This window comes from Drosophila innubila (assembly GCF_004354385.1).
Source record: "Drosophila innubila isolate TH190305 chromosome 2L unlocalized genomic scaffold, UK_Dinn_1.0 4_B_2L, whole genome shotgun sequence".
NCBI classification, from domain to species: domain Eukaryota; kingdom Metazoa; phylum Arthropoda; class Insecta; order Diptera; family Drosophilidae; genus Drosophila; species Drosophila innubila.
Genome location: NW_022995372.1, coordinates 24,463,003 through 24,486,446, shown reverse-complemented (window position 1 = coordinate 24,486,446; position 23,444 = coordinate 24,463,003). Strand labels below are relative to the sequence as shown.

At 33.4% G+C, this 23,444-nt stretch overlaps 1 protein-coding gene and 1 long non-coding RNA gene across 2 annotated transcripts; both read right to left on the bottom strand.

Moving 5' to 3' along the window:
- Window positions 1–515: 515 nt before the first annotated feature.
- On the bottom strand, window positions 516–19,081 carry LOC117782247 (cAMP-dependent protein kinase catalytic subunit 1). The gene is made up of 2 exons (XM_034619288.1): window positions 17,369–19,081; window positions 516–1,584 (listed from the first exon to the last, which is right to left on the bottom strand). Exon 1 carries the CDS (start codon window positions 18,655–18,657, stop codon window positions 17,596–17,598), a length of 1,062 nt encoding a protein of 353 aa, XP_034475179.1. The 5' UTR covers window positions 18,658–19,081; the 3' UTR covers window positions 516–1,584; window positions 17,369–17,595.
- Window positions 19,082–19,300: 219 nt separating this feature from the next.
- Window positions 19,301–20,811, bottom strand: LOC117782248. The gene is made up of 2 exons (XR_004617237.1): window positions 20,575–20,811; window positions 19,301–19,433 (listed from the first exon to the last, which is right to left on the bottom strand). It is a non-coding gene; the product is annotated as an uncharacterized LOC117782248 (long non-coding RNA).
- Between the last annotated feature and the right edge of the window lie 2,633 nt (window positions 20,812–23,444).

The window sequence follows — 23,444 nt, the reverse complement described above, 5'->3', positions numbered from 1 at the left end:
CTTTCTCTGTTTTGCACATTTTCTCGGTATCTTCTTTTGTTTCTTTTATGTAAGTGTATAATATTAAATCTTTTTTTTTTTTTAATTAATGCTACGATTTTACGTTTTTTACACACAAATTTCAGTTTGTTTTTTTTTATATTTGCTTGCGACTTACATGTTAACATTTAGATTTTATATTTGCTGCTGCGTTTTTTTGTTTTGGTTTTTGTTTAATATATTTTCATGTTCTTCATGTTAATATTTATTATTTATTTTAGAATTTGAGTAGTTCATGTGGTTCTTTCTGGCGCATTTTGGCCCTAGATACTGCGATTGATACGTGGATAATCCACGCATGATCTTCTAATATGTATGTACGTATGTATTTGTATATGTATGTTCGGTGAGTGCGCTTACTTTTAGGTGCCACTTTTAATGAGCGTGTGTATATGTCAGTGTGTCTATTGGATGTTGTTTAACATTCTCCTGCTCTTCTTATTTTCTTTTTGTTTCTTATGTGTTTTTATTTTTTATTTTGTGTACTCTTTTTTATCTGTTGTATTTTATTGTTGCACGTCGTCGCTGATTGTACAACATTTATAGTACATATGTACCCGTATGTCTAGAACGCCTAAAACATCGAGAGCTAAACGTAAGCTCAGTAAGTAGCAGGGGCGGGGACGGGGAGCGGGGATTAATGGGCACATAAGAAATTCAGCGTTTGTTTTTTTTTTTTTTTTTTTTAAGTATTTGGCTTTGGCAACACTAAACTGTATTGTTATTATGCATTACCAATGTTCAAGCATTTGACAATACTTGCAATGCAAAATGTGAAAGTTTGCTTGTTAACCAACACTGAAATCGTATAATTAACGCCAAAAATCGAAACACTTGCTTGACCTGTTTTTACCGCTCTCCATTTTTTACGAGTATGCAAGCATGTGAGAACTTTGCCGAGAGAAAACATAAATTATCTCTGTTTTATTCGCCTTTCTATCTTCTTCTATTAATTTTTCTCATTTGCATTTTTTGCTGTTGTTTTTTTTTGTCAAGCGCACTAAGTGCGCCATAATTTTATTTGTATTTAGTTTAAAAATTAATAAAGCGTTTCATACTTTCACATAGACTTTCTTGATCTTGTTGTTGTTGTTGGGAGTGTTGCCTGCTGTTGACTTAAAAACAAATTTTTTCCTCTTTTTTGCCCATTTTTCGCCGTTGCTATGTTTTTCGTGTTTTTTTTTTAGTTTGTGTTTTGGTTTTTTTTTTCTTTCTTTTTGTTTGTTAAACTAAACTATGTACTTTACAACTAAATATCTGTAGTCTCGTGGTTATAGTATACGCTATATGTTATGAATGATTATTTATGTGTGTGTTTTACCATAAATTGTTGTTAATCATTATTTTGTTTTTATTGTTGATGTTATAGTTGATTGCTCCTCTCATTCACTAATTCTCTCTTACTTCTTCTCTCTCACACCCTGTTTGTTTAGCTGCTGTACGTAATATTATTAAAATCTTTGAGCTTTTGCTGAAGCTCATTCAAAGGCTGCTTCGAAAATACGTTCATCAGTGTTCTGAGGGGAGCATTGAAGTTCCACTAAACTGTAAGAAATAGAAAAATAAAAAATAATTAATTAGTTATCAAACTTTTAAAACAGCAACTCGATCTTATAAAATGCACAATTCATTAACTACTTTATAACTTAGTAGGTAAAACCGATTTATAATTTTTTTTTTTTTTTATTTCTATCGATCACTTGTTCCGACAGCCTTGAGAGAGCGGCCAAGATTATGTTGGGGGCACTTCCTATTTGAGTTTTTTAACCTTAGTCTTAAAACTGAGTCTTAGCCATAACTCAAACAAGCTCACTATTCGACCATTAAACTTGCTAAATATCTGTAGCCAACGAATTTGATGATGTTTTTGATTGGTTCCGATTTTGCATACAAATCGTTGCCATAGTTCTCTGCCTACGTGATGATAATTACTGAGCTAGGTCAAGGTCACTTCTCTATTTATAGTTTTATGATTTAGACAAATTGAAATTTAGTAGTGATTATAAGACAGACTAAAAAATAATACAAAATTTAAAATAAAATACAATAAAAAAACTAATTTTGTTATAAAAACAATATGTTGTTACTTTTTTTACATCGAATTTTCTGAACATGACATGTTGTAGTATTTTACTTATTAATATTTTGTAAAGATTAATTTCAATATATATATTTTTGTGATTAATATATTATAATATAATTGATTTTATTTTATTATTTTATATATAATGTTTAGTGGTTCAATAATTCTGTCAGCGACTGTTAGCAACGTAAGTATACTCGTTGTGTTTTCCCATTTCCCACTGCATAACTGGCATGTAAAAACTTTTATAGATTTTGCGCCTTATCAGTTTCGCACACACACATGCTCACTCACACCTAAAGCCAAGCACACCAAACAGTCTGCCGCTGCGACGCCGACGCTGACGTCGACGTCAACGTGAATGTCGCTGGCAGCGCTGTCGGTGGGCGCCTATGACGTAAGCATCGTTAGCAGCAGCAGTAGCGACGGCAGTTTGTTGTATTAAATCTTTTTTCACAAAATCATATAACAACAAAGAAGTGAGCGAAACAACAACTACAAGTTACAATACAAAAACAAACAAAACAACGGACAGAAAAAGTTTTTTCTTTTTTTTCGTGAGGGAACTGCGCCCACGCAAAAAGCAATAATAAAAAATAATACCAATACATTCATAGATACATACATAAGAATATTAAACTGAAAAAGATAGATATATAGTATCAAAAATACTGGAATACATTAGTATCTATGTATATCACATACAAGTACATAAAGTAGATCTGTGAACTCATCGGATTTTTATATTACAGTATTACATAAACTCCATTTTGACTAATATCGGAAGCATTACCTGCTTACGACTATTGTACAATTATTCGAAAACAAAGCTTTCACTTGCCAAATGATTTAACTGGCCTTGAAATACCCAAAATGCCAAAAAAATAATAATAAATAAATGAAAAAAAAAAAACATTTAAGTAATAGCTTTGGAATGTGCAGCAAATGAAAGATAATTTAGATAGTTAAAACAAAACGAACACAAGGAAATGGAAATGATCAAAGTATTACTCATAGAAAGTGTAACTGATGAAATTTTGAATATATATACACACTGAATAAAATATGAATGTACAATTCAAAACATAACTGACCTTACCTAACCACAACAAAAGTGCAACCCACACTAAAGTAAGCTCACCTTATCTGAACCTTAAGACAGTACTTATCAATTTTGACAGATTCTTAGAAGCATATTATAAATAATATGAGGCACTTATACGAGTCAATTAAATATATGATTGGATCAAATGTTAACAATAAATATAATTAAGACAAGTTTTGGTTTAATCACTTTAAAAGTGTAACATTCTCGTAAGAGTTAATGTTTTTTTATAAGCTTAAAATGCAAATAGCAAATATATAAAAAACCACAATAACAAAGAACTGACAGAACCTGACTGGGAATGAATTTACAGTATAATCAAGAAAAGTAATACAGTATTACTAAATTTGAATAAAGATTTATTTTATAATTTATTTTTTTTTTAAATATATATTTAAAAGGAATTACTTTTGCGAAGAATATGAAAATAAATATATATTTCCTATTGCTTGGAAAGCTAAAACATTTCATAAAATCTAAATAACAACATTTTTGTTTTCATTATAATTAAAAAGAGGCGATCTACTTATTCTTTTTCTTTAGTTCAAGCTCTAGTAATATGCGGCATCAGCTGGAAATATTATTAAAGATAATCACAAGATATAATTTGTAGCCGATTTAAATAAGACACGTCTGTTCGCCTCTGTTCTCGATTATATATATTGATTTTCGTTTTATCTGGCAGCCCTTACACTAGATATGTGTAATTGTCTTACAGAATGTTAGGGATCTGATATCGGTTTTACAGATGTTGAGCCATCGTCCTGCTAAAAAAACCAAGTACTTTACTGCTAAAAGTTGTATCTTTAACATTGTATGACTGCAAATACTAAAATAGATGTGAGTTCCACAAGAAAATTTATCTTTAGTGTGTACTTTCCCCTAACATATGTGTAGTTTACTTTATCTTGAGTCAAATGAGACACTGTCCTATCGCAATTTGATGTACATTAGCTAAAAACTTGAGACACGTTGGGAATAGTTTATCATAAGTGCCCATATCAAATAACTAACAAACTAAATAAGCTCTAAAAACTAACTGGACTTACATGTGTTAAACTTCAACGTGTTTCCAAAAGCTATTTAGCAAGATTTATATTCTCTTTACTCAGTTAGGATTTTATGTTTTATGTGCTTGTGTTTTCCTTTTGTGAATTTTCAAATGGGCTAGCACTCTGCCCCAAGTACACTCTTTTCAGCTATTTCCCCTTCCGCCCCTGTTTTGCTTTCAGTCTGTGCATATTTCATGAAGCTCACAAAGAGATACAGAGAGACATACAAATAAGCTGCATTCACAAAAAATGCGTAATTACCACCTGGGGAACTTCAACAAGCTGGAATAACTTAACAGCACTGCTGGAAACCCAACCTTGTACACATAGTCACATACACACTCACATACACATCAGATAACGTCCAATTTACATAGGATAGTGGGTGAAACTGACGGCGCTTCGTTTACAATATAGATACTGCAATAAGCTGATCGTATATCAGGTACAGTTTAATATATAAACTATAGAACAAGAGAAAAACAATACGTGTGTATGCTCTTTAATAGTTTGTTTTTAATGGAGTACATTATTAATATATCCTCATAATATTGTATGTACAATATACATCTACTAGCAGATGATTAATTAGCTTTCTATTATTTCCTTATACTATAAAGACAATAAGTTAAATATTAGATTTTCGACAAAGCAATTTAAATTTATGTTTAAAATTTTGTTTTTAAATTGCCGAAAATTAATAATTTATATTCAATCCAGTTTTACTTCAATATATAATTTTAGTTGTTAGTTCAAAACTTAAATTTTTAATATTGTTTTATATATTAAATCATTTTTTTGTTGACCGTAATTAAAAAAAATAAATGGATAACAGTTATTTACGAACCACTTGGAACTTCTTCTTTAAAAAAACAGATGATGTGATAATGACAATATTTCCCTTGTAATTTCATCTCTGTTTGTGATAGCTCATTTGGAATTTGAGTATTCCAAAAAGCACTAAATAGAGCAATGACTTATGATTCTGATTCACTGGCAGACTCTAATTAAAATGATTTTACCCGAAAACTTGTTAACTTAAGAGCACACTCGACAAATGTTCGCTGTTCTTTGTTATTGCTTATGGTTATTCTATTGGAATACAAACAGAATAGAAATGATTTGGGATGGGCGTGGAAGACAGACGACAGACGTCAGACAACGGTCAGACCAAACCCTGAGAGATATGTGACAGACTGAAAAATAAAAAGATAAATTCACATACATACATACACGCTCATATCGAAAATAGTTTGCGAATTGCCAACAACAACTGGTCGACAGCAAATTTGTTCATTTCATTTTCATTATATTTGCGTCTATATCTTGTGTAAATATGTATTTAGAATGTTATTTTCTGCTTCTACAAGAAGATATGTACAAACATATATGTACACATACAATGTATATTGAGCTTGTCCACTCGCCCAGTCTTGATTTATTAAAATGTTTTTCATTGCGTGCTGCACAGGGAAAGGTGAAATTGTATTTGCTTTTATAAATTTCTCGTAAACGTTGTGTGCATAATTCTTTTTGGTGACCAAGGAGTCTAGCTTATATAATTTAATTTATATTCATATGATGGGCGATTATTTGTATGTATAAATTCTATTTTTTTAATATACATATTTCTTCGGTGCAGAAAAATTTTTATTTATTAAATGGGCAACATTTTTGTCATTGTCTGTAGGTCATATATGTTGCAGAACAGTTGGAGATATTTTTGACAAAAGTCTTAAGACTAAACCGTTTGCAAAACAAAAATATGCTTTCAAATGTTAACTTTCCAAGTTATAAAGTTCGACCATTTCTATTGGCCTTTAATAAAAATGTTTGAATCTCAAAAAGAACTAGATATTTAGCGAATCAAATATAGGAATACTATTATTCAGATCTACCCACGCTTGCATTAGATAAATATCGATAGTAACTATTTTTCCAAATATCGACTGTAAACTTTGCAAAATCTATTTAGAATTTGATATTAACTGTGACTTCCTGTTCGGCCCAATGAGATGAAGTAAACAGCATAACAACACTTCATCTCATCAATTATCTTTCGTTTCAAGATCGTTCGAGTAAAAATAATTCAAAAAGCTGAAAGTTTCTTCACCTATAAATTGGCATTAATGAAAATTTGCATTCCCCAGAGTGCTGATGAACGCACTTTTGGCCTTCTCATCTGCTTAGTCTCATTGGCTGTCAAGGGAGAGAGCGTTTTGAGCTTATTGGGGCCATTTAAGAGTTCAACGTTGTCTTTCAATAAATGGCAACAGTGTCGGGAGTTTCGAGTTCAACAGACGCCAAAAAATCTGCAATTTATTATTCACTTTTGCTTTCTTTTGTTGCTTCAATCCATCTGGGTCTCTGTTTATTCTCACACTCATTGTGCGAGTAAAGGTATTGTTCATTACTTTGAACTCTCAACATTTTTAATAAGAGAACAGAATGCAAAATGCGAATTACTGGGCGTGGCTTTACGCTGATGACAATTATCAATTCGTCAAATATCGCCAACTCAAAGTGTGGAAAACTTTTGAAGCAAAACAAAAAATGAATTTAAAAAAAAATGAGAGACGGTGTGGCCTTCGTATCTAATGTCAACAAACTTGTTAGTTTAGAAATCCAAATCAATTTTCAGGTAAAGCGAAAGCAGAAACCAAGAGAGAGAAAGAGGGACTAATAAAAAGACAGAAACAATGCTAGGGTATCGATTGCGAATCAATTAAAATATTATATACTTTATGTAGTTTTTTTTACAATTTTCAATAGAACTAATGGTAAATGTCAAATAAATATGTATATAAAATGACAGTCTGAACATGAAAAGAACGCGGAAACTAAAATGGCCTGAAGAGCTGAAGACAGATCTGATGGACCTGGTTCAGACGTGTTCCCAATTTAGCAAAAATTCAATTTTTACACTGGCATTGAATATTGTCGTTGTTCTTGTTGCGTTTGTTTTTGTCGCTTTTGTTGTGACAAAATTAACTACGAAAGTAATTAAAGACCAAGGGTAGATCGGGTGAGGCAGGACAACTTGAGCCCGCTGGCACTTTTAGTCCCTCTCTTGCAATCTCTCTATCTCTCTCTCTTTCTCTCTGTTTCTCTGTGCCGCGTTAAGGAAGTGTGACCTGGGAGGTCACAAAACCCAACTTGCGCGCGCACTTGGACAATTAACTCACACACACACACACACACGAGGGTTAATCGAGCAGACGAATTATCATAATTCATAACCTAAGTACCGATTTATTAACAATAAATGATAAATTAAATCCAACCCAAGCTTTATTAAGACTTTAATGAACTTTGCAAGCTCTATACAACGCTTTAATGAACTTTCAAAGCTCAGTTTAAAGCTTTAATGTACTTTGTAAGCTTTAAAATAAATCGTGACATTTAAAAACTATTTTAATGGCTGTGTTGTGCTTTCAAAGTTCTGTTGAAGTATAACTATTTTTAAAAAGCTCCTTTTTCAGCTTTACTGTACTTCAGAAGCTAAATTTTAATATTCGTACTTCTACTGCACGTTAAAAAATTGTTTTAAAGCTTCGAATAATTTTTTTAACTTCTATTACATATTTTTTACTTTAAAGTCTAGTCTAGTCGTAGCTCTATTTAAGGTTTTAATTTATCTTCAAAGCAGTTTTTCCAAGTTTTAAAATTCGAAACTGAATTCAAATTCTTGCCACTGATTTTCTCGTACACATATTTACGCACATCTATGGTTCATATATATTATCTAAATCAATAAGTCTATCAAGCTAATTCAATTGCCGTGGGGAAAAATTGCAGTTTATTTATTTTTGATTTATTTTAATTAAAAACTAGTGCTAAGGAATCGAGTTAAATCCTGTTAGATTGAGTACTAATAGACAAGCCCTCGCTCAGACTGAGGTTGAAGTTTACACGCAACAACGCCGTTGGCGCAGTTTTTGAGCTGCAGTAAAATAAAATTATAATTTGAAACAACGGCGACACCAACAACAACTGACAGGCAAAAGGAAGCTGTTGTTGGCCCGCTCTCCCCCCTCCCACTCACACCGTCCGGCTCTCCTTCTCTCAGTCGTTTCACTTTTTCATAAAGTGCACTTGTATATGTAAGTGCGTGTGTGTGTTTGTGTGTGTGTGTTTGTGTGTTTGTGTGTGTGTGTGTGTGTGTGTGTGTGTGTGTGTGTGTGTGTGTGTGTGTGTGTGTGTGTGTGTGTGTGTGTGTGTGTGTGTGTGTGTGTGTGTGTGTGTTTGTGTGTGTGGGCAACACAGCTGAGCTCATTTGCAAGCATCGTCATTCATCGTCAGCGTTTCATTTTCGCACTCTTCATCTCCGCTTTTCACACCCATCTAGTTGTTGATGTACTTCTCTTTTTTCCTCTGTTGTTTTTTGCTCTCATTTTCCTGGTAATTATGATAAGACCATAATTACATTTATCTGTTGCTGCCAGCAAAACAAAAAAAAAAGAAACTCAACAATGCTCAAGAGCGCGTGGGAAGCGCATAGCGCTGCGTATACGTAATATGTAGGCGATATTAATATGTATACGCCTCGTGCCCAAGGTAAACTCACTGAATTTTGCTAAAACTATACAGAAATGACCTTCGCTTACACTGCAATTATATTATATTCTCTTTGTAGTGTCCACAATTCTATCGTACTGGAGCTTATCTATACACAACTTCAGACAGTGCGTAGTTTGTATATTTATAGCAAAAAGATCGTTTACAACAATCAATCATTTAGAAGCCACCGTCGGTACTTTCTGACATTTCAATACGTAATACACAAATGTAATTAAACAGGCCAACAACACACAAACAGCACAAAAAAATGCATAGAACGTAGGGAAAAATGATACCTAATGAATTACACTGTCGAACATAAGTGATATTTGTATTCAGCTAAAACAAAACTCTTACAATTGAAATAAAATATGATATATTGTGTATTTTAATAATATAATTAGTAAATTAAATATTCCTCACATTGTGAAATTTATATAAGTCATTACTAATTATTTCAAATTTATGCTGAAAAAATTATTCAATTTTCAATTATTTTTTCGATTGATTTAAAGTCTTGCTTTTATTAAATATATCACTCATACGCTTCTTTTTCTGTTATACTTTATTATCAAGTCAATAAATTTTTTTTTAATTTAAATAAACGTATATACTTGGTTGACCAGTGTACAAAATGAATAGCGGACCAGAGAACGACAAATAATTAATCAATAATTACGCTTAGCGTGTATCATTTGACTGCAAAAGATGAACTGAGCGGGGGAGGGCATCAGCAAATAACAACAAAATAAAAGGAAAATAAACGGGGGAAAAAAAGTTCAATTAATTTGCTGGCAATCACCTGCTTTGGAATTCGCTTGCATGCAGACACAGCCCACTTGCCCCGTCCCCTGATGGCCTACCCATTGACTAATGTCAACGCAACAACAAATTATTATTGATTACATGTCATTTGTATTGAATTGTTTGAGAGTTGGGACAACAAAGAGCGGAGAGCGTCGCTTCTAACAAATTCAATTAGGCACACGACTCGCGGCGAACTACTATGTATAACTGTAGTTGTGTGTTGGCCATTAAAACAGAGAGAGAGAGGAAACAAATATCAATATAAATATGTGTCGTTTTTTTTTTTTTCATTTTCTTTCTCGTGCCGGAAAACAGGCCAAAAAATGAATGCATTATGTAATGCTTAGAAAGACGTAAGAACAACAACAATAAATATATAGGACCTAGTACTCTGTTTGCTGGGGTGCATACTCTTAACCTATTTCACAGGCAAAACAAATTAAAAACAAAACAAAAAAACAACAACCAAAATCCAGTGAACGAACAACAAAGGAATTTACAGAATGAGGATGAGAATGGCGATGACGATGACGACCCGCACTATTTCCTAGGCTACACATATATTAATGCAATAAATGTCTTTGTTTGTTGCCACTTCTTATCAAGAATCGCACATTTATTGCGGTTCTTGTTATTTAGTAGTATTTGTTTTTGCTAGTTTCAAGCACAATTTAATATTTTGATAACACCCAACTAAAAGGGGAATTATTTGTTTAGCTATCAACTTGATTTGTTTTAATATCAGTTATCAATTTCTTATTTTAATAAAATTACACAACAACAAATTGTTTTCTAAAAACAGCTGATTTGTAAAACAAGCCGAGAGTGAGGGAGGTGGAATTACTAACATTATAGCTGGCAACTTTCTAGAGAATGACAATTGCTTATAATTGAGTTACGTAGCATACAGCTTTAGACATATACACCCACACAACACCTGCTCATCGTAGAGTGCACACGTAACAAGCAAAATATAAAAGAAAAAGCTAAAGAAAATGTTCAATATTCAATTTTCATTGTATGCGCGTTTTCCATGTTCAATTCTATTTCATTTGCTCATAAATTCTGAATGAAAATTGCATGGCACTGAAAAATGTATAAGCCAAAGCGACAGACACAGGCAGACAGAGCGAAAGAGACAGAGACAGATAACGACACAGCCAGGCAGAGGTAGATTTTCGGCGCAAGAGGGAGTGAGAAAGACTGCGGGAGAGGTGTAAAGCGAACGGACAGAAGGCAATGCAAAACAGGCAAAAGAGTACGCGTTTTATCTCTCGGATACTCAAACACACACACACACACACACACACACACACACACAAACACAAACACACAAAAGCTAAGCAAATAGCGGCTACAATTTGAAAGCAAAAACGACAACAACAAAAATAATTGCAAAAACGAACAGCAAAATAAAATAAAAACGGGCGCAACATGGCGACGACGACGTGTGCGTTATTTAAATGATGATTTTGTTGCTGTTTGTTGTTGTTTTTGTTGCTGCTGCTGTCTCAATTTAAATGTTTTTTTTATAGCCTGCATTTGCTGAGGCTCCAAACAAAACTCGTTTTCATACCCAAAGACCAGAGATCTTTCGCAAAAATAAAATAAGAAACAACAAATAAAAAAATAAAGATATAATCGTATACGAGAAGCAAAAAACATATAATTTATTCTCATTGCGTATGAAAACAAAACGAAACAAAAAGAAACAAAAACAAACGCAAGTAACTAACATTTGTTCAGCTTTTCATTCAGTGCATTGCTCATACGACACGTTGACACAGCGCGTTAAGAATTAACATCACAGAAAGAAAAAAAGAAAGAGATAGCACATACATATATATATATCTTAGTACGTATAACTGTGCCATCTATGTTATGATCATCAGCAGCAAAGTTGCTAATTAGCGGCTAACAAGTAGACATTAAATTGAACTGATTCTTGATAATTTACAGCTAAAACGATTAAAATTTATTGTAACAAATTCAGAGAATAACAACTACGATTTAATTTACTACCACATTTCTAATTATTACCCAAGTATATATAAATAATGCAAGATGTGACTCTCATTAACATAATTCATTTACTGTTAACACAACTGTCGTGAGAGTCATATAAAAGAATCAGAGTTAAACTGGGGTTAAGTATATTGGGAGATTTACATTTACAATGTATGCATTATTTATTGTACAATTAATTGTTTTTAACAATCTAATATTGCAAAATATATTAAAATAAAACAAGTCTAGTAATTACTACATTTATAATTACTGACTTTTAAATAAGTGCAAAATGTGTCTCTATTTAAGTTAATTACGTAAAAAATCGGGGAATGGTACGGCTTAAAAGTATCGTTTACTAAACTGAAAGCTTAACATAACATTATAATATAAGAGATACTATTCTTATCTAATTGAAAATTTTAAAATGATTGTTTTAATCAGGGAATAACACCGGAAACGTTAACCGAAAATAACCGTTTAATTTTTAGTACCGGATCTGAAACCGTAGCCGAATGAAAATTCTCTGTCAAGAACCGATACGGTTGTGGTAAAGTTGCTAGGTCAAAGAGTTGTCCAACTTCCAACTGTCATAACTTGAACAAAACTGAACCGATTTTCATGCGGAATATCATTTTGATCATGATTTTGCCTCTAAAATCATTCTGTATTAAAATTTTGTTCATTTAGAAAATTCATTTCCTTTCGACCAAGATTCGATTTCGATGCTAAGGGTCCCCCCTTTGAAATTTCGAAAATTCCAAATTTTAAATCTCAAGTTTTCACTTTTAATCAACTTCTTATATCGATATTAGTATAAAACAACACTTTAAACTTGATTCTGAGACCTTTCATTTTTTTGTAAAAAATCATGTAAAATTGAAAAAAAATTTTTACTTGTAAAGTGGCTAAGTCCGCAGTCTGACCAACTTCATACTATCATAACTTGTTCAAAACTCAGCCGATTTTCAAGGGGAATGTCATTTTGAACATAATTTGGCCTCTAAATTCATTCTGTATTCAACTATTTTTAAATTCGTTTAAAACAAATTTTTTTGCCCTAGGTAAATTTTTTTTTTTTTATTTATTATAAGTAAAACGACATCTTAAACTTTTAAAATTTTTCAAAGTTTATTTGTTGTACCGTTACGTACCGATACTGATACCGGAACCGAAAGAAATAAACTGAAATATAACCTTTTATTGAAATAGTTATTTTGCGACGTAACGGAACCGAAACCGTAACCTACATTTCTTTCGGTTTGATTCCCTGTTAAAATACTTAAAGAAACTTCATTGAACGGTTAATACCAATATTTACAGGGTAAACTGATGGAAGGTTAACATTTTTCCAAGATTTTTTTTGTAGACTATAAAACTGTTGTTCAGTCTTTTCCTGATAAATATTTATAATAATTAAGTATAAAAAAAATGCCAGAAATTGAACAGTAAAGTTTTCATACTAAACTAAAAGTATCTTGACATAAGTTAGAGTTTACTTTTTTCTAGAGTGCAAAAATGTCGTTTTGCGCATTATTTTTTCTGTTACTGTCATTATTCAGGCTGTTTAGCTGTTGTTGTAGTTGTAGTTGTTGTTGCAACGCGTGCGTGTTTGCAGTTGATTTGAGGGCACTGTTACAAGGCTGCCCGACCAACTCGGTCTCAGTCTGTCTGTCTGCCAATCTGTCTGTCTGTCTGTCTGTCTATCTGTCGGGCAGCCCCCCAGTTGGCCAGACAACAGCAACGTCCTAACGCGTTGGCAGTTGCATTTCTGCTTTAGATTTGTGTAGCGCATTTGTTCGCTGGTTGCATCTAAACTTGGTCTAAGTGTTTATTGGAGCGACACAAATGTGAGCAACGAATTTCGTGCGAGTTCTAAACAAGTTTCTGTTGCGACTGTTACATTATTATTGTTCTGTTGAATGGCATCCCACAGCGATTTGAACTTTAGGCAGTCGCTCAAAGCGCAACCAACCAAGCATGTGAAGAGAGATGTACCCAAAAGACGACCTTATTTCACCCACAAACGAATCAGACAGTTACGCCCTCTTCAGGCACTTCAAGAAATGTCACAAAGCACTGTAAAAGTTGCAAAAATTATATCAAAACTGTTTGACAAAATTATTTAAACGTAAGCAGTCTCAATGAGTAAAAGCACCCATGCTAAATAAAACGCATTTTAACTAATAAAAACTGTTCAATCACTAAAATAAAATCACTAAACACAAATACAATACAACATGTCTTAACTTTTACTCGATTATATGATTTGCGAAGAATTTGACAAAATCGAGTTTTAAAACAATTTTTGATGCAATAAATTGCAAAATAAACAGTACAACTACAAAGTTTTTATATTTTTTGTTCGTTAGTTACTTATTTATTTATTTTCAGTCGACAATTAAAATTAATTTTGCATTTAAAATATAATTTCAAATTTTAAATTAACAACTAAAAACAAAGTTTTAATTTTCAAAGTGAAAAGATCAAAAGGGTTGAAAAATCTAAGGGTAGTAAAAATTTAATTGCATTATAAATTATATAGGCAACAGATGTACATATTAAATAATAAAATAAAACTACATTTTTTACCGAAAAGACATCGATCCGTAAGAATGTCAGCAAGTATCCAGTTAAAACCCAAAAGCCGCAACTTAATCATATCGCCGACAAACTTGAACCAGTCCCCCAGCGCCGATATTCATTGAGCACTTTGGGGCTATGTAAATAATTTAAGTAAATACTTAAGTGCTAGTACACAGGACTATTATTATAATTGCCCCAGTCTTAAAAAAAAATGATTGATGGCTTCTTTTCTGTTAACTGTTTTCTTTCTCTTCGACTTATTTTTTGCATTCATTTTGGCGAGCCAAATTGAAGACGAACATTAATTAGTGCCAATAAAAGCTGTGCAAGAAAAGTGTCACAATATACAAGACAATTTGACAAAACAACATAAAAATGCTTTGGCCCAAAGGTCAGGCAAGGTCATGGTCAGAGATTACTGATTGCAACAAATTTTTGAATAAATATAAATATGTATGTATGTTCACTCTTATGGAAGGTCAGCATAGAAACTCGTCTATAGAGTCGTGTGTGGCGTCTCATAACGACCCACGCTGCAACTTGTAAATTTTTGTAATTATAAATTTTTTTATGATTTTTCTTTTAGTTTTTTTTTCGTTGAGGTTTTATGCGCCTGTTACACGCAGCGAACGCTTCTTATTTACGTGTATTTTTATATTAATTATGTACAACGTCTTGGCTTTGAGAAAAATAGAAAACCATACAAAAAAAATACTTTTGCTAATGCTCTAAGATCACGCAAAGGCAAATGAAATATGTTAGAATCCACTTCTTGTTAGTACTTGACTAACAGTTACCCTGTAAAGAGATCTAGCGTATAACTACTTATGTAACTAGCTTTAATTTTATACAATTGAGAAATAAATTAAGATATTAGATTCTTATTTTTCTCTGCTTTTTATACTTTGTACACAACAGGGTATACCGATTTGTAACTGCACAGCAAACGCATAAATGTATATATTTAATACATATATTAATATATTTCTTTTCTGTTTGCGTTTTTTATTTGGTTTGACATTATTTATGCTTAGAAGAGCTTTACACACACCTACACATACACAAAATTGTACTTCCAAGGCAACCAAATGGGTCAAGTGTAAATATATATCTATCTTTATTGAAGACTTTTCGCCACTGAGTTGATTTGGTTAAACGCAAAGTTCAATGCGAAATGTGGGCGGGTATTGTTGGGGGTCTGGGGTAGAAGAGGACGGACGTTTCAACCTGCAGGGAAAATTCCAAGCACGAAATTCGTTAAAGTTTTAATAAAGAAAAATACGGAGAACAAAGTAAAGACGAAGAAATGATATTGTAAAGGTAGAAAAATTTTTGGGAAAATTCCAGTGACTGATGATAAGACTACAAATTAAAACAAAAAGAAATGGGCAAATTGTATGCTTTAAGTTTCGGACTTCTACATAAATCTAATTGAAAAGATTATTCAAACTTCTGCTTAAAGCCATGATAGTTTGACTTAGTTAAAAAGGGCGGTAAATAGGTGTAATTTCAAGTTACAATCACGAATAACAGATTGCAACTTTAATATTGTAAGTAAAAATAATTGGAGATTTTTTCACTGTAATAAATAAATCAATTACAAACTACATTTTGTTTCAGACTTTTTGTACAAGATTTAAGATTAACTCGATTTTGTTTTTAATGTACTAAAGTAAAGTTTTCTTTCTAAATATCAATTTTCGGAAACAAGGTGTACGTATTATCTCTTATTCAAGTTCTTAACTTCTACATATATGCATGTCCATATACATACCACTGTCTAAACATTTTATCAGTAACCATTGTAAGCTCCTTTTTATTATGTCTTTACTTAACTTGTGACACCAATTTCTTATCATAGGACGTATTGTGTTAGTCAAGAGTGCAACTTTTTTAATTTTCTGCTGCTTGTATTGAAACTAATTTCCACACTCTGACAGTTGTTAGAATTATCTCAAATGGTGTTCCCCAGCAACTGTTGATGATTCAGTAAGTCAGTGGATATTAGACTAAAGTAAAAGCACGTACTAGGAATTATTTCCATAGAAAAACAACGTACAGATGCTCCACATATGGGGCCAACAAGCAGGTTGTCAAAGTTTTCAGACCCTTCCCATAACATACCAAAGGTCTCAGTGAATACCAAGAAATTCAAGTCATTCACCAACACTGCAACGAGTCAAACTAATTAAAAGAATGACCAGCACGCGTAGAAAGAGTGGGAGAGAGCAAAAAGTAAAGAAAGAAAGAGCAAGATACAGAGTCCAAAAGAGGCAGGGTAAGAGGAAGCTGTCTAAAAGCACAGTTTCTGTTTCTCTTGATGAACTCACTTGTAGGGAGGCGCCTTTTATTGTGTTGTCAAGGGGGTTGCTTTGTTTAATCAACTCCAAAGCATTTTCCAAACAAAATACAATCAATCTTCACATCTAATGGAATAGTATGTTGATCAAGCAAATTGCAAATAAAGCAAAACTATTATTTCTTTAGGTATTTTTCGCATCAATTGAAAATCATCATCAAAAGAAAGTATATGTAATAAGCTTAAAAAAAATTTTCAAGCTGCTAGTAACGATTTTTGGCCTTTCCAAATGACGATACTATGGAAAATTTAGCAGGTACGGTCCTGATGCTAAGGTATCTTTCGATATTTTCAAAAGATTTTACTATCAATAAATATTAGTATATACTAGTATATATTAGCGAAAATATCAAGTCCATTATCGATCTTAGGACATAAAGTTGATACTAAATATAAAATCAACACATCCAATCATTTTTTAATTAGCATAGCTAAGCATAGTTAGCAATCGATACTTATAACAATGTATCTTACAATAGTTTCTCATAGACCTAAATACATTACCTTCTAGGTACGTTTCAATATGAAATTTTTTATGAATTCCAAAAAAAAATCAAGAATTTAACAAAATGTTATTAAATTACATTACCACCTACCATTTATTTCAGGAAATTATGACACTTGACAAATCTAAGTACTTTTTATAATATATATTATATGATATATTTATTAAACTTTGTTCTGTAGTAATAAATCATAAAGGACAAAATTTTTTCTGAGAACCAAGAACCAATAAAAGTTCATTTCCATATTTGATATTTTATACTTACAGTTGGATAATTTGTTGTTTTAGTGGTGTGGGAAATCCAATTTGGTATCTAGATGATGACTTGTTTATATAATAAGTATATGCCCAGCTAGACGCAAGTAGATGTAATAGTTTCAGTTGTAGTTGTAGTTGTAGTACTAGTAGTAAGTAGTAGACATATAGACGAGACGACGACAACAACGACGATGGTAACGAAGGTGACGAGAATGCGACAAATGTGTGCATCTTTTAGAATTCAGCAAACTCCTTGGCGCACTTTTCGGTACTGGAAATTCGCAGGGCCTCCTCCTCGTAGTCATCGAAATTGCTTGTATCGCCAGGACCTTTACACCGTGGAATAAACGGCGCCTCGATTTTCTTTTGGAAGATCGCAATCCAGTCCGTGGAGGCGAACCATTTCTGATTCTTAATATCATTCACGCCCGCTTTCAGATTGCCATAACGTTTGGTCAGATCCACTTGCAACAGATTGCGCAACAGATCCTTCAGATCGGAGCCAAAGTGCGATGGGAAACGCACCTTGCCAGAGACGATCTTCTCATAGATTTGTATCGGTTGATCCGCAAAGAATGGCGGATAACCGGCTGCCATTTCATAGACCAAAACACCCAACGCCCACCAATCGACGGCCTTGTTATAACCTTTGGACAATATGATTTCGGGTGCCAGATATTCGGGTGTACCGCAAAGCGTCCAGGTGCGACCCTTGACCCGTTTGGCAAAACCAAAATCGGTGACCTTCAAATAGCCTTGTGAGTCAATCAACAGATTCTCCGGCTTCAGATCGCGATAGATGAGATCCAGATAATGCAGATACTCAAAGGCAAGCACAATTTGTGCCGCATAAAAACGCGAATGGGGCTCCGAGAAGCGTCCGACTTTACGTAGATGCGAGAACATCTCACCGCCCGGTACATACTCAAGAACCATATAAAGATTCGAGTTATCCTTGAAATGATACCGCAGCGAGACAAGAAATGGAAATTGTATGGCCTGCAGGATGCGTTTCTCATTGAGCGTATGCTCGACCTGCTTCAGTTTAACGACCTTCTGCTTATCCAATATCTTCATGGCATAATAGTCTTTTGTTGGCTTGTGCTGAACGATCATGACACGTCCAAAGGAGCCCGTGCCCAGTGTTTTAATCCTCTCGAAATCATCCAGGGCAGCAGTATTGGTTGGATTGCGACGCCATTTATCTTCAAACTCCTCCTTGGCCTGTTCAAGGAACTCCTTGACCGTTTCGGCCGCATCCACCTTCTTATTGGATGTGGTCGCGTTGTTGCCCATTTTTGAGATTGTTCCCGTCAACGATGACAAACGAAACGTGGCGCTGGCCGAGACTTGAGCTTGGGGTGAGTTGTTGCTGTTGCTGTTACTGTTGCCTGCCTGCTCCTCACTGTTAACAGTCTCTGTTGTTGCTGTTGCGTCTGTTATTGATTTTGCTGTTCCTGTTGTTGCTGCTGCTGCTTGTGTATTTGTTTTTGTTGTTGTGGTCGGCGGCGTTATTTTGTGGCTAGCGGCGGCTGCTTCCTGCTGTCCTCCCCCTGCACCACCGCCTTCCTCCTCGTTGCTGTGCTGCTGCTGTAACTTGCCCTCTGATCCGCTGCCGCTGCCGCTTGCCGTTCCTGAACTATGATGTGATTTTTTCTTTTTTAGAAATTGTAAAATGGATTTAGCTATTTTGCCGAGTTTATTAACAACGGTGAAAAGAAAATTTTAGCAATTGCTTTTGCAGCAAAGCGCAACTAAATCACTTCTATCTGTTGTTGTTCTTATTTTTTTTTGCTTTTGTTTTTGTTTAGCCTTTTTAAGCTAGCGCTTTCTGTTTCAGCCGTTGAATTTTGATTTTGTTGGTTTAGTGTAAGCTGCTACTGTTGTTGTTGTTGACGATGTTGCAGTTTTAAATTAAACTTTTTTAGTATATTTTTTAAACACTGCGGCTAGTTTTCAACTAGTTTTAAACTTTAAGCTTATACTAACATTTGGTTAAACACTTGAAATATTTATATTTTTTCCGCTTTTTATTAAAATTTGTATTTTTTTTATTTTTTTATATATTTTTGCTGCAAAGACAAAATTGAAAGGAAAGAAAAAAACAAAAATTAGTATAAAATTGGTGACATTCCTATTTATAATATTAGCACAACATTTAAATAATTCGCACAGAGTTGCTTTCGGATATCAAAATTCTTCAAGTTTCTTTTAGTCACATTTCATTATTTTTATCATTTATTTCTTTTCATTTTTATTTGTGTTTATTTTGTTTCTTTGCGATGTGCTGGCATTTTGTTTTTGTTATTGCTTTTGACTTTTGGTGTGTTTGCAAGTGTCTTTGCGTCAATTAAAACCAAACTATGCACAAAAAATAACTATGAAACTCAATAAGTAAAGCAATTTGCATTAATTAACACGACGCAGAAATCAAAGCACAGTTCGTTTACAAAAAAAAAAAAACAAACAAAATTGTAAAATAAAAAAACAAGTGCAAAAACAAAAAAAGAAATTAAAAACTGGCGATCGTGTCAAGTGTCAAAACAGCTGATGGCCGTTGTGATATAGTGCGTTCTCGCTCGCACTCGTTTATAGATGCATCAGCTGCCAGCTCGCTGAGAACTTTTTGTCAGCTCTAAACTCGGGCTAAAACAATAAATTAATTATTAAATCAGTCGCTATGCGTTTGCATTTTGCTTTTGCACACACTCACTGTTTTTTGCTTCTGTCTTATTTGCTTTTGCACTTGTTTTTTCGCAGTTTCTTTTGCTCCCATTTACTTTATGTACGCACGTATACATACATATATACATGGGGCTCTGTATATGTGTGTGTGTGTGTATATGTATGCTTGTCTGTATCTGTCGCTGTGTGCGTTTCTGGTTGAATTTTTTTTACTCTCTGCTTTTGGTATACACTTCTCTAAATTTTGCTGTCTGCTTTGCTTTGTCGTTTGTGTTTTCAGCTGCTCAGAGTGTATTATTTTCGATTTGTTATAATTTCAATTAGATAAATTAAATTTTTACATAAAATTTTCCGTATATTGTTGTATGCCCCGTATCTTTGTGCATAAAAAACGTTAAAACAAGCACACACACAAACACATCCACACACCCACACACACATGCATACGCATACATACACTCACACACAGATTAAATAATCGATTTTACGACACACACTCAAAATTGCTTTAAATTACAGGTAATTTACCTTTTTTGCAAATAATTTTATGTTTCTAGTAATTGTAAACACATCTGGAAATTTTTGCAATTTTTGCATGAATTTTTTCCGATTTTTGCACTTCAGATTTGTTGCTTAGATTTAAAATACCCGCATTAACCGCCGAAAGACCCGACCACACGCGTCAACAGCAAGATATATAATAACAGATTTGAGTAACAGCTGTTAACGTAACCGAATGATGTTAACAAGTGCGCTTTTCAACACGAAGTAAAGAGAGTGAGAGCAAGGCATGTTGTAGGAACATGTTGCGCTGTTAAGCTACCACCGCCGTATGTTCGATATTCTTGTTATCGATTGACTTAACGCTTAAATCGAGTATTTCGGCAAATATAAAAACTATTTGTTAACCCAGAAATATCGTAAAATCGTAAAATAAATAGTGTGCTTGTGTTTTATGCTTTTATTGTTATAATAATAACAATTGATAAGACTTAATAAATTGTAAGCATAATGGTATTTTACTTCAGAGTTTTATATATTTTTTCTATTCTCTACTGAAATTGCGGTCACACTTTGATCACATTCAATTTGATAAGAAATAGTTTGGTAAAATAAAAACATTTAATGAACATTTTTAATTTGAAATTATATAAAATAAAGGCGATCTTTTTTATGATTGCTGGGAGTTCGTTGTACCTCACGGGGAAAAGTTGTTTTAGTTGAATCCAAAAATTCAAGAAAAAGTCTGCAAACGTTCTCAAAATTCTAGTTTTAAAATTATTGTAGTTTCAAAATTATGGGCTTAAATCTGTGAAGCAAGCTGCCAACCAGTCTTTTCTTGAGCCATTACAATTAAGACCAGTTGGCAGCACTGCTACTACATTTGAAAATCAGCTGTGCCGTCTCAACACTGACGGCCAAGCTGCCAGCACGGATAAAATTTGCAAATTTAAAAAATGACAAAAATGCAATAAAAAATGTATTAATTTTATGAGTTTAAAATTTAAAATTAGATAACTCCGAAGTCAGCCTTGCAGACAAATTCTTCAATCTGGAATATGGACTCTGCCCGGCCGATATGATAATTGAATGAGTCGATTGTAATATGCACTTGGATGATCCATTCCCTAAGAAAATATGCTTAACCTGCGTTATTGCCACTAAAAAAGCATTTGAATTCAAGGGCAAATGCGAAAAGAGCCGTCAACATTTTTGCCAGGTGTTAAATATAAACAACATCAGGCTGAATTTGCCATTCACAAAGGACGCAGTATGTCAGGCACAGACGAGCGCGCAAATCGTCAAATGTCAAATTAAAGTGGAAACAGACGAGAATCAAGATGCTCAGAAAGACGATGGAAAGGTAGCTAGTGAGAATGAAAGAATGGAGAACCTTAAATTTGAGGAAGAGGAGATCCACGTGCAGGAATCCGATGTGGAAGAAGACTGGCAAGCTAACACGAGCATTATTGACAAACGGCATTTAAAGAATCGAATACTAGACACTCAGACTCCAATGAGAATCAGTGTGACATTTGCGGTGAGGGATTCTCCGACAGCACAAAACTTATCCTTCATTCTGTAAATCATTTTAGCAAGGATCACAACGAGTGATACTGCTTCAGGGCTTTCAATAGCCGCTCAAGTCTCGATCGTCATATCTATAGCCATACTGATCAAGGATAAAAATATAGGTGTCCTCTTTGAGATAAAACTTATAATCAAAATATCGCAATATCATAAGTGCACGAGCGTTGATCTACAAAGTCACAAGCGTTTAAATTTCAGGGATCGACCGTTTCAGTGTCCTCATTGCCCATGTCGTTTCCTAAAGGACATACATCTTCGAACTCACTTGGCTACACATTCGGGCAAAAGGTCCTACAAATGATCTCATTGTCGCTTACATTGTAATCCCTCTAAGAGAGCCAAAAAATAAAATATACACAATATTTAAAAAAAAAAAACCTGCCAAGACTGTTTAAAACCAATTGTCGAATAAAAAAACACATTTTGAAATCTATAAGTGAGCGTAATCGTTGCTAGAAATACAATAATTAGAGTATATAATTGAATTTGTCTCCTGTTTATACAATCATCACAGAGTCCACAAAATGACAGAAATTTTATTAACTTTCCCAGTCGAATTTTCGAAATTCATTTGCAAAATATAGGGTATTCCTGATACAGATGAAAGTTTGATTTTGATTATAGATAAAAATGTGTAAGAATTATTTTTCAAATCTCTAAAATAAGTTTTCATGCATAATAGTAGATTTAAAACGTAACCATATATTTAAAATGTACAAATTAGCTGCTGTTCCAACTTCAGCTCCTTTTTATCCCCGTCAGCTTCTATATTCATCTGGGACTTTTTGTGTATTTAATTCTGCATTAGATAAATAGTTATTTAACTGTCAAAAATTTAAATGCAAAAAAGGTGATCATCGTACTCAAAATCCAATTTTAATTTATTTCAATAATTCCCCAACTTTTTGCCAACTAGTATTTTTCACAGTCATACAGTATTTTCTATCGATTTTACTTCTAAATCTTATCGAAAGCCATTTGCGTCGCACAGTAGAAACCGAGAACGTAAACATAAAGAAAGCAAATAAATTGTATAAAAATTAGATTTTCAAACATGGAAAATGTTTGTCGCGTTTGTGCAAGGTCCAATATAAGCCTTATGGATATATTCTCCAAATTTGAAAAGGATGGACTCCGCCCAGCAGACATGCTAATTGAATGCGTCGACTGTAATGTGCACCTGGATGATCCATTCCCTAAGAAAATATGCTTAACCTGCGTCGTTGCCACCCAAAAGGCATTTAAATTCAAGCAAACTTATGAAAAGAGCCATCAACACTTTTCCAAGCTTTTAAATATAAACAGAT

Coding starts and splice junctions, on each gene's coding strand:
- LOC117782247 (XM_034619288.1), bottom strand. CDS start 18,657: ATGGGCAACAACGCGACCACATCCAATAAGAAGGTGGATGCGGCCGAA.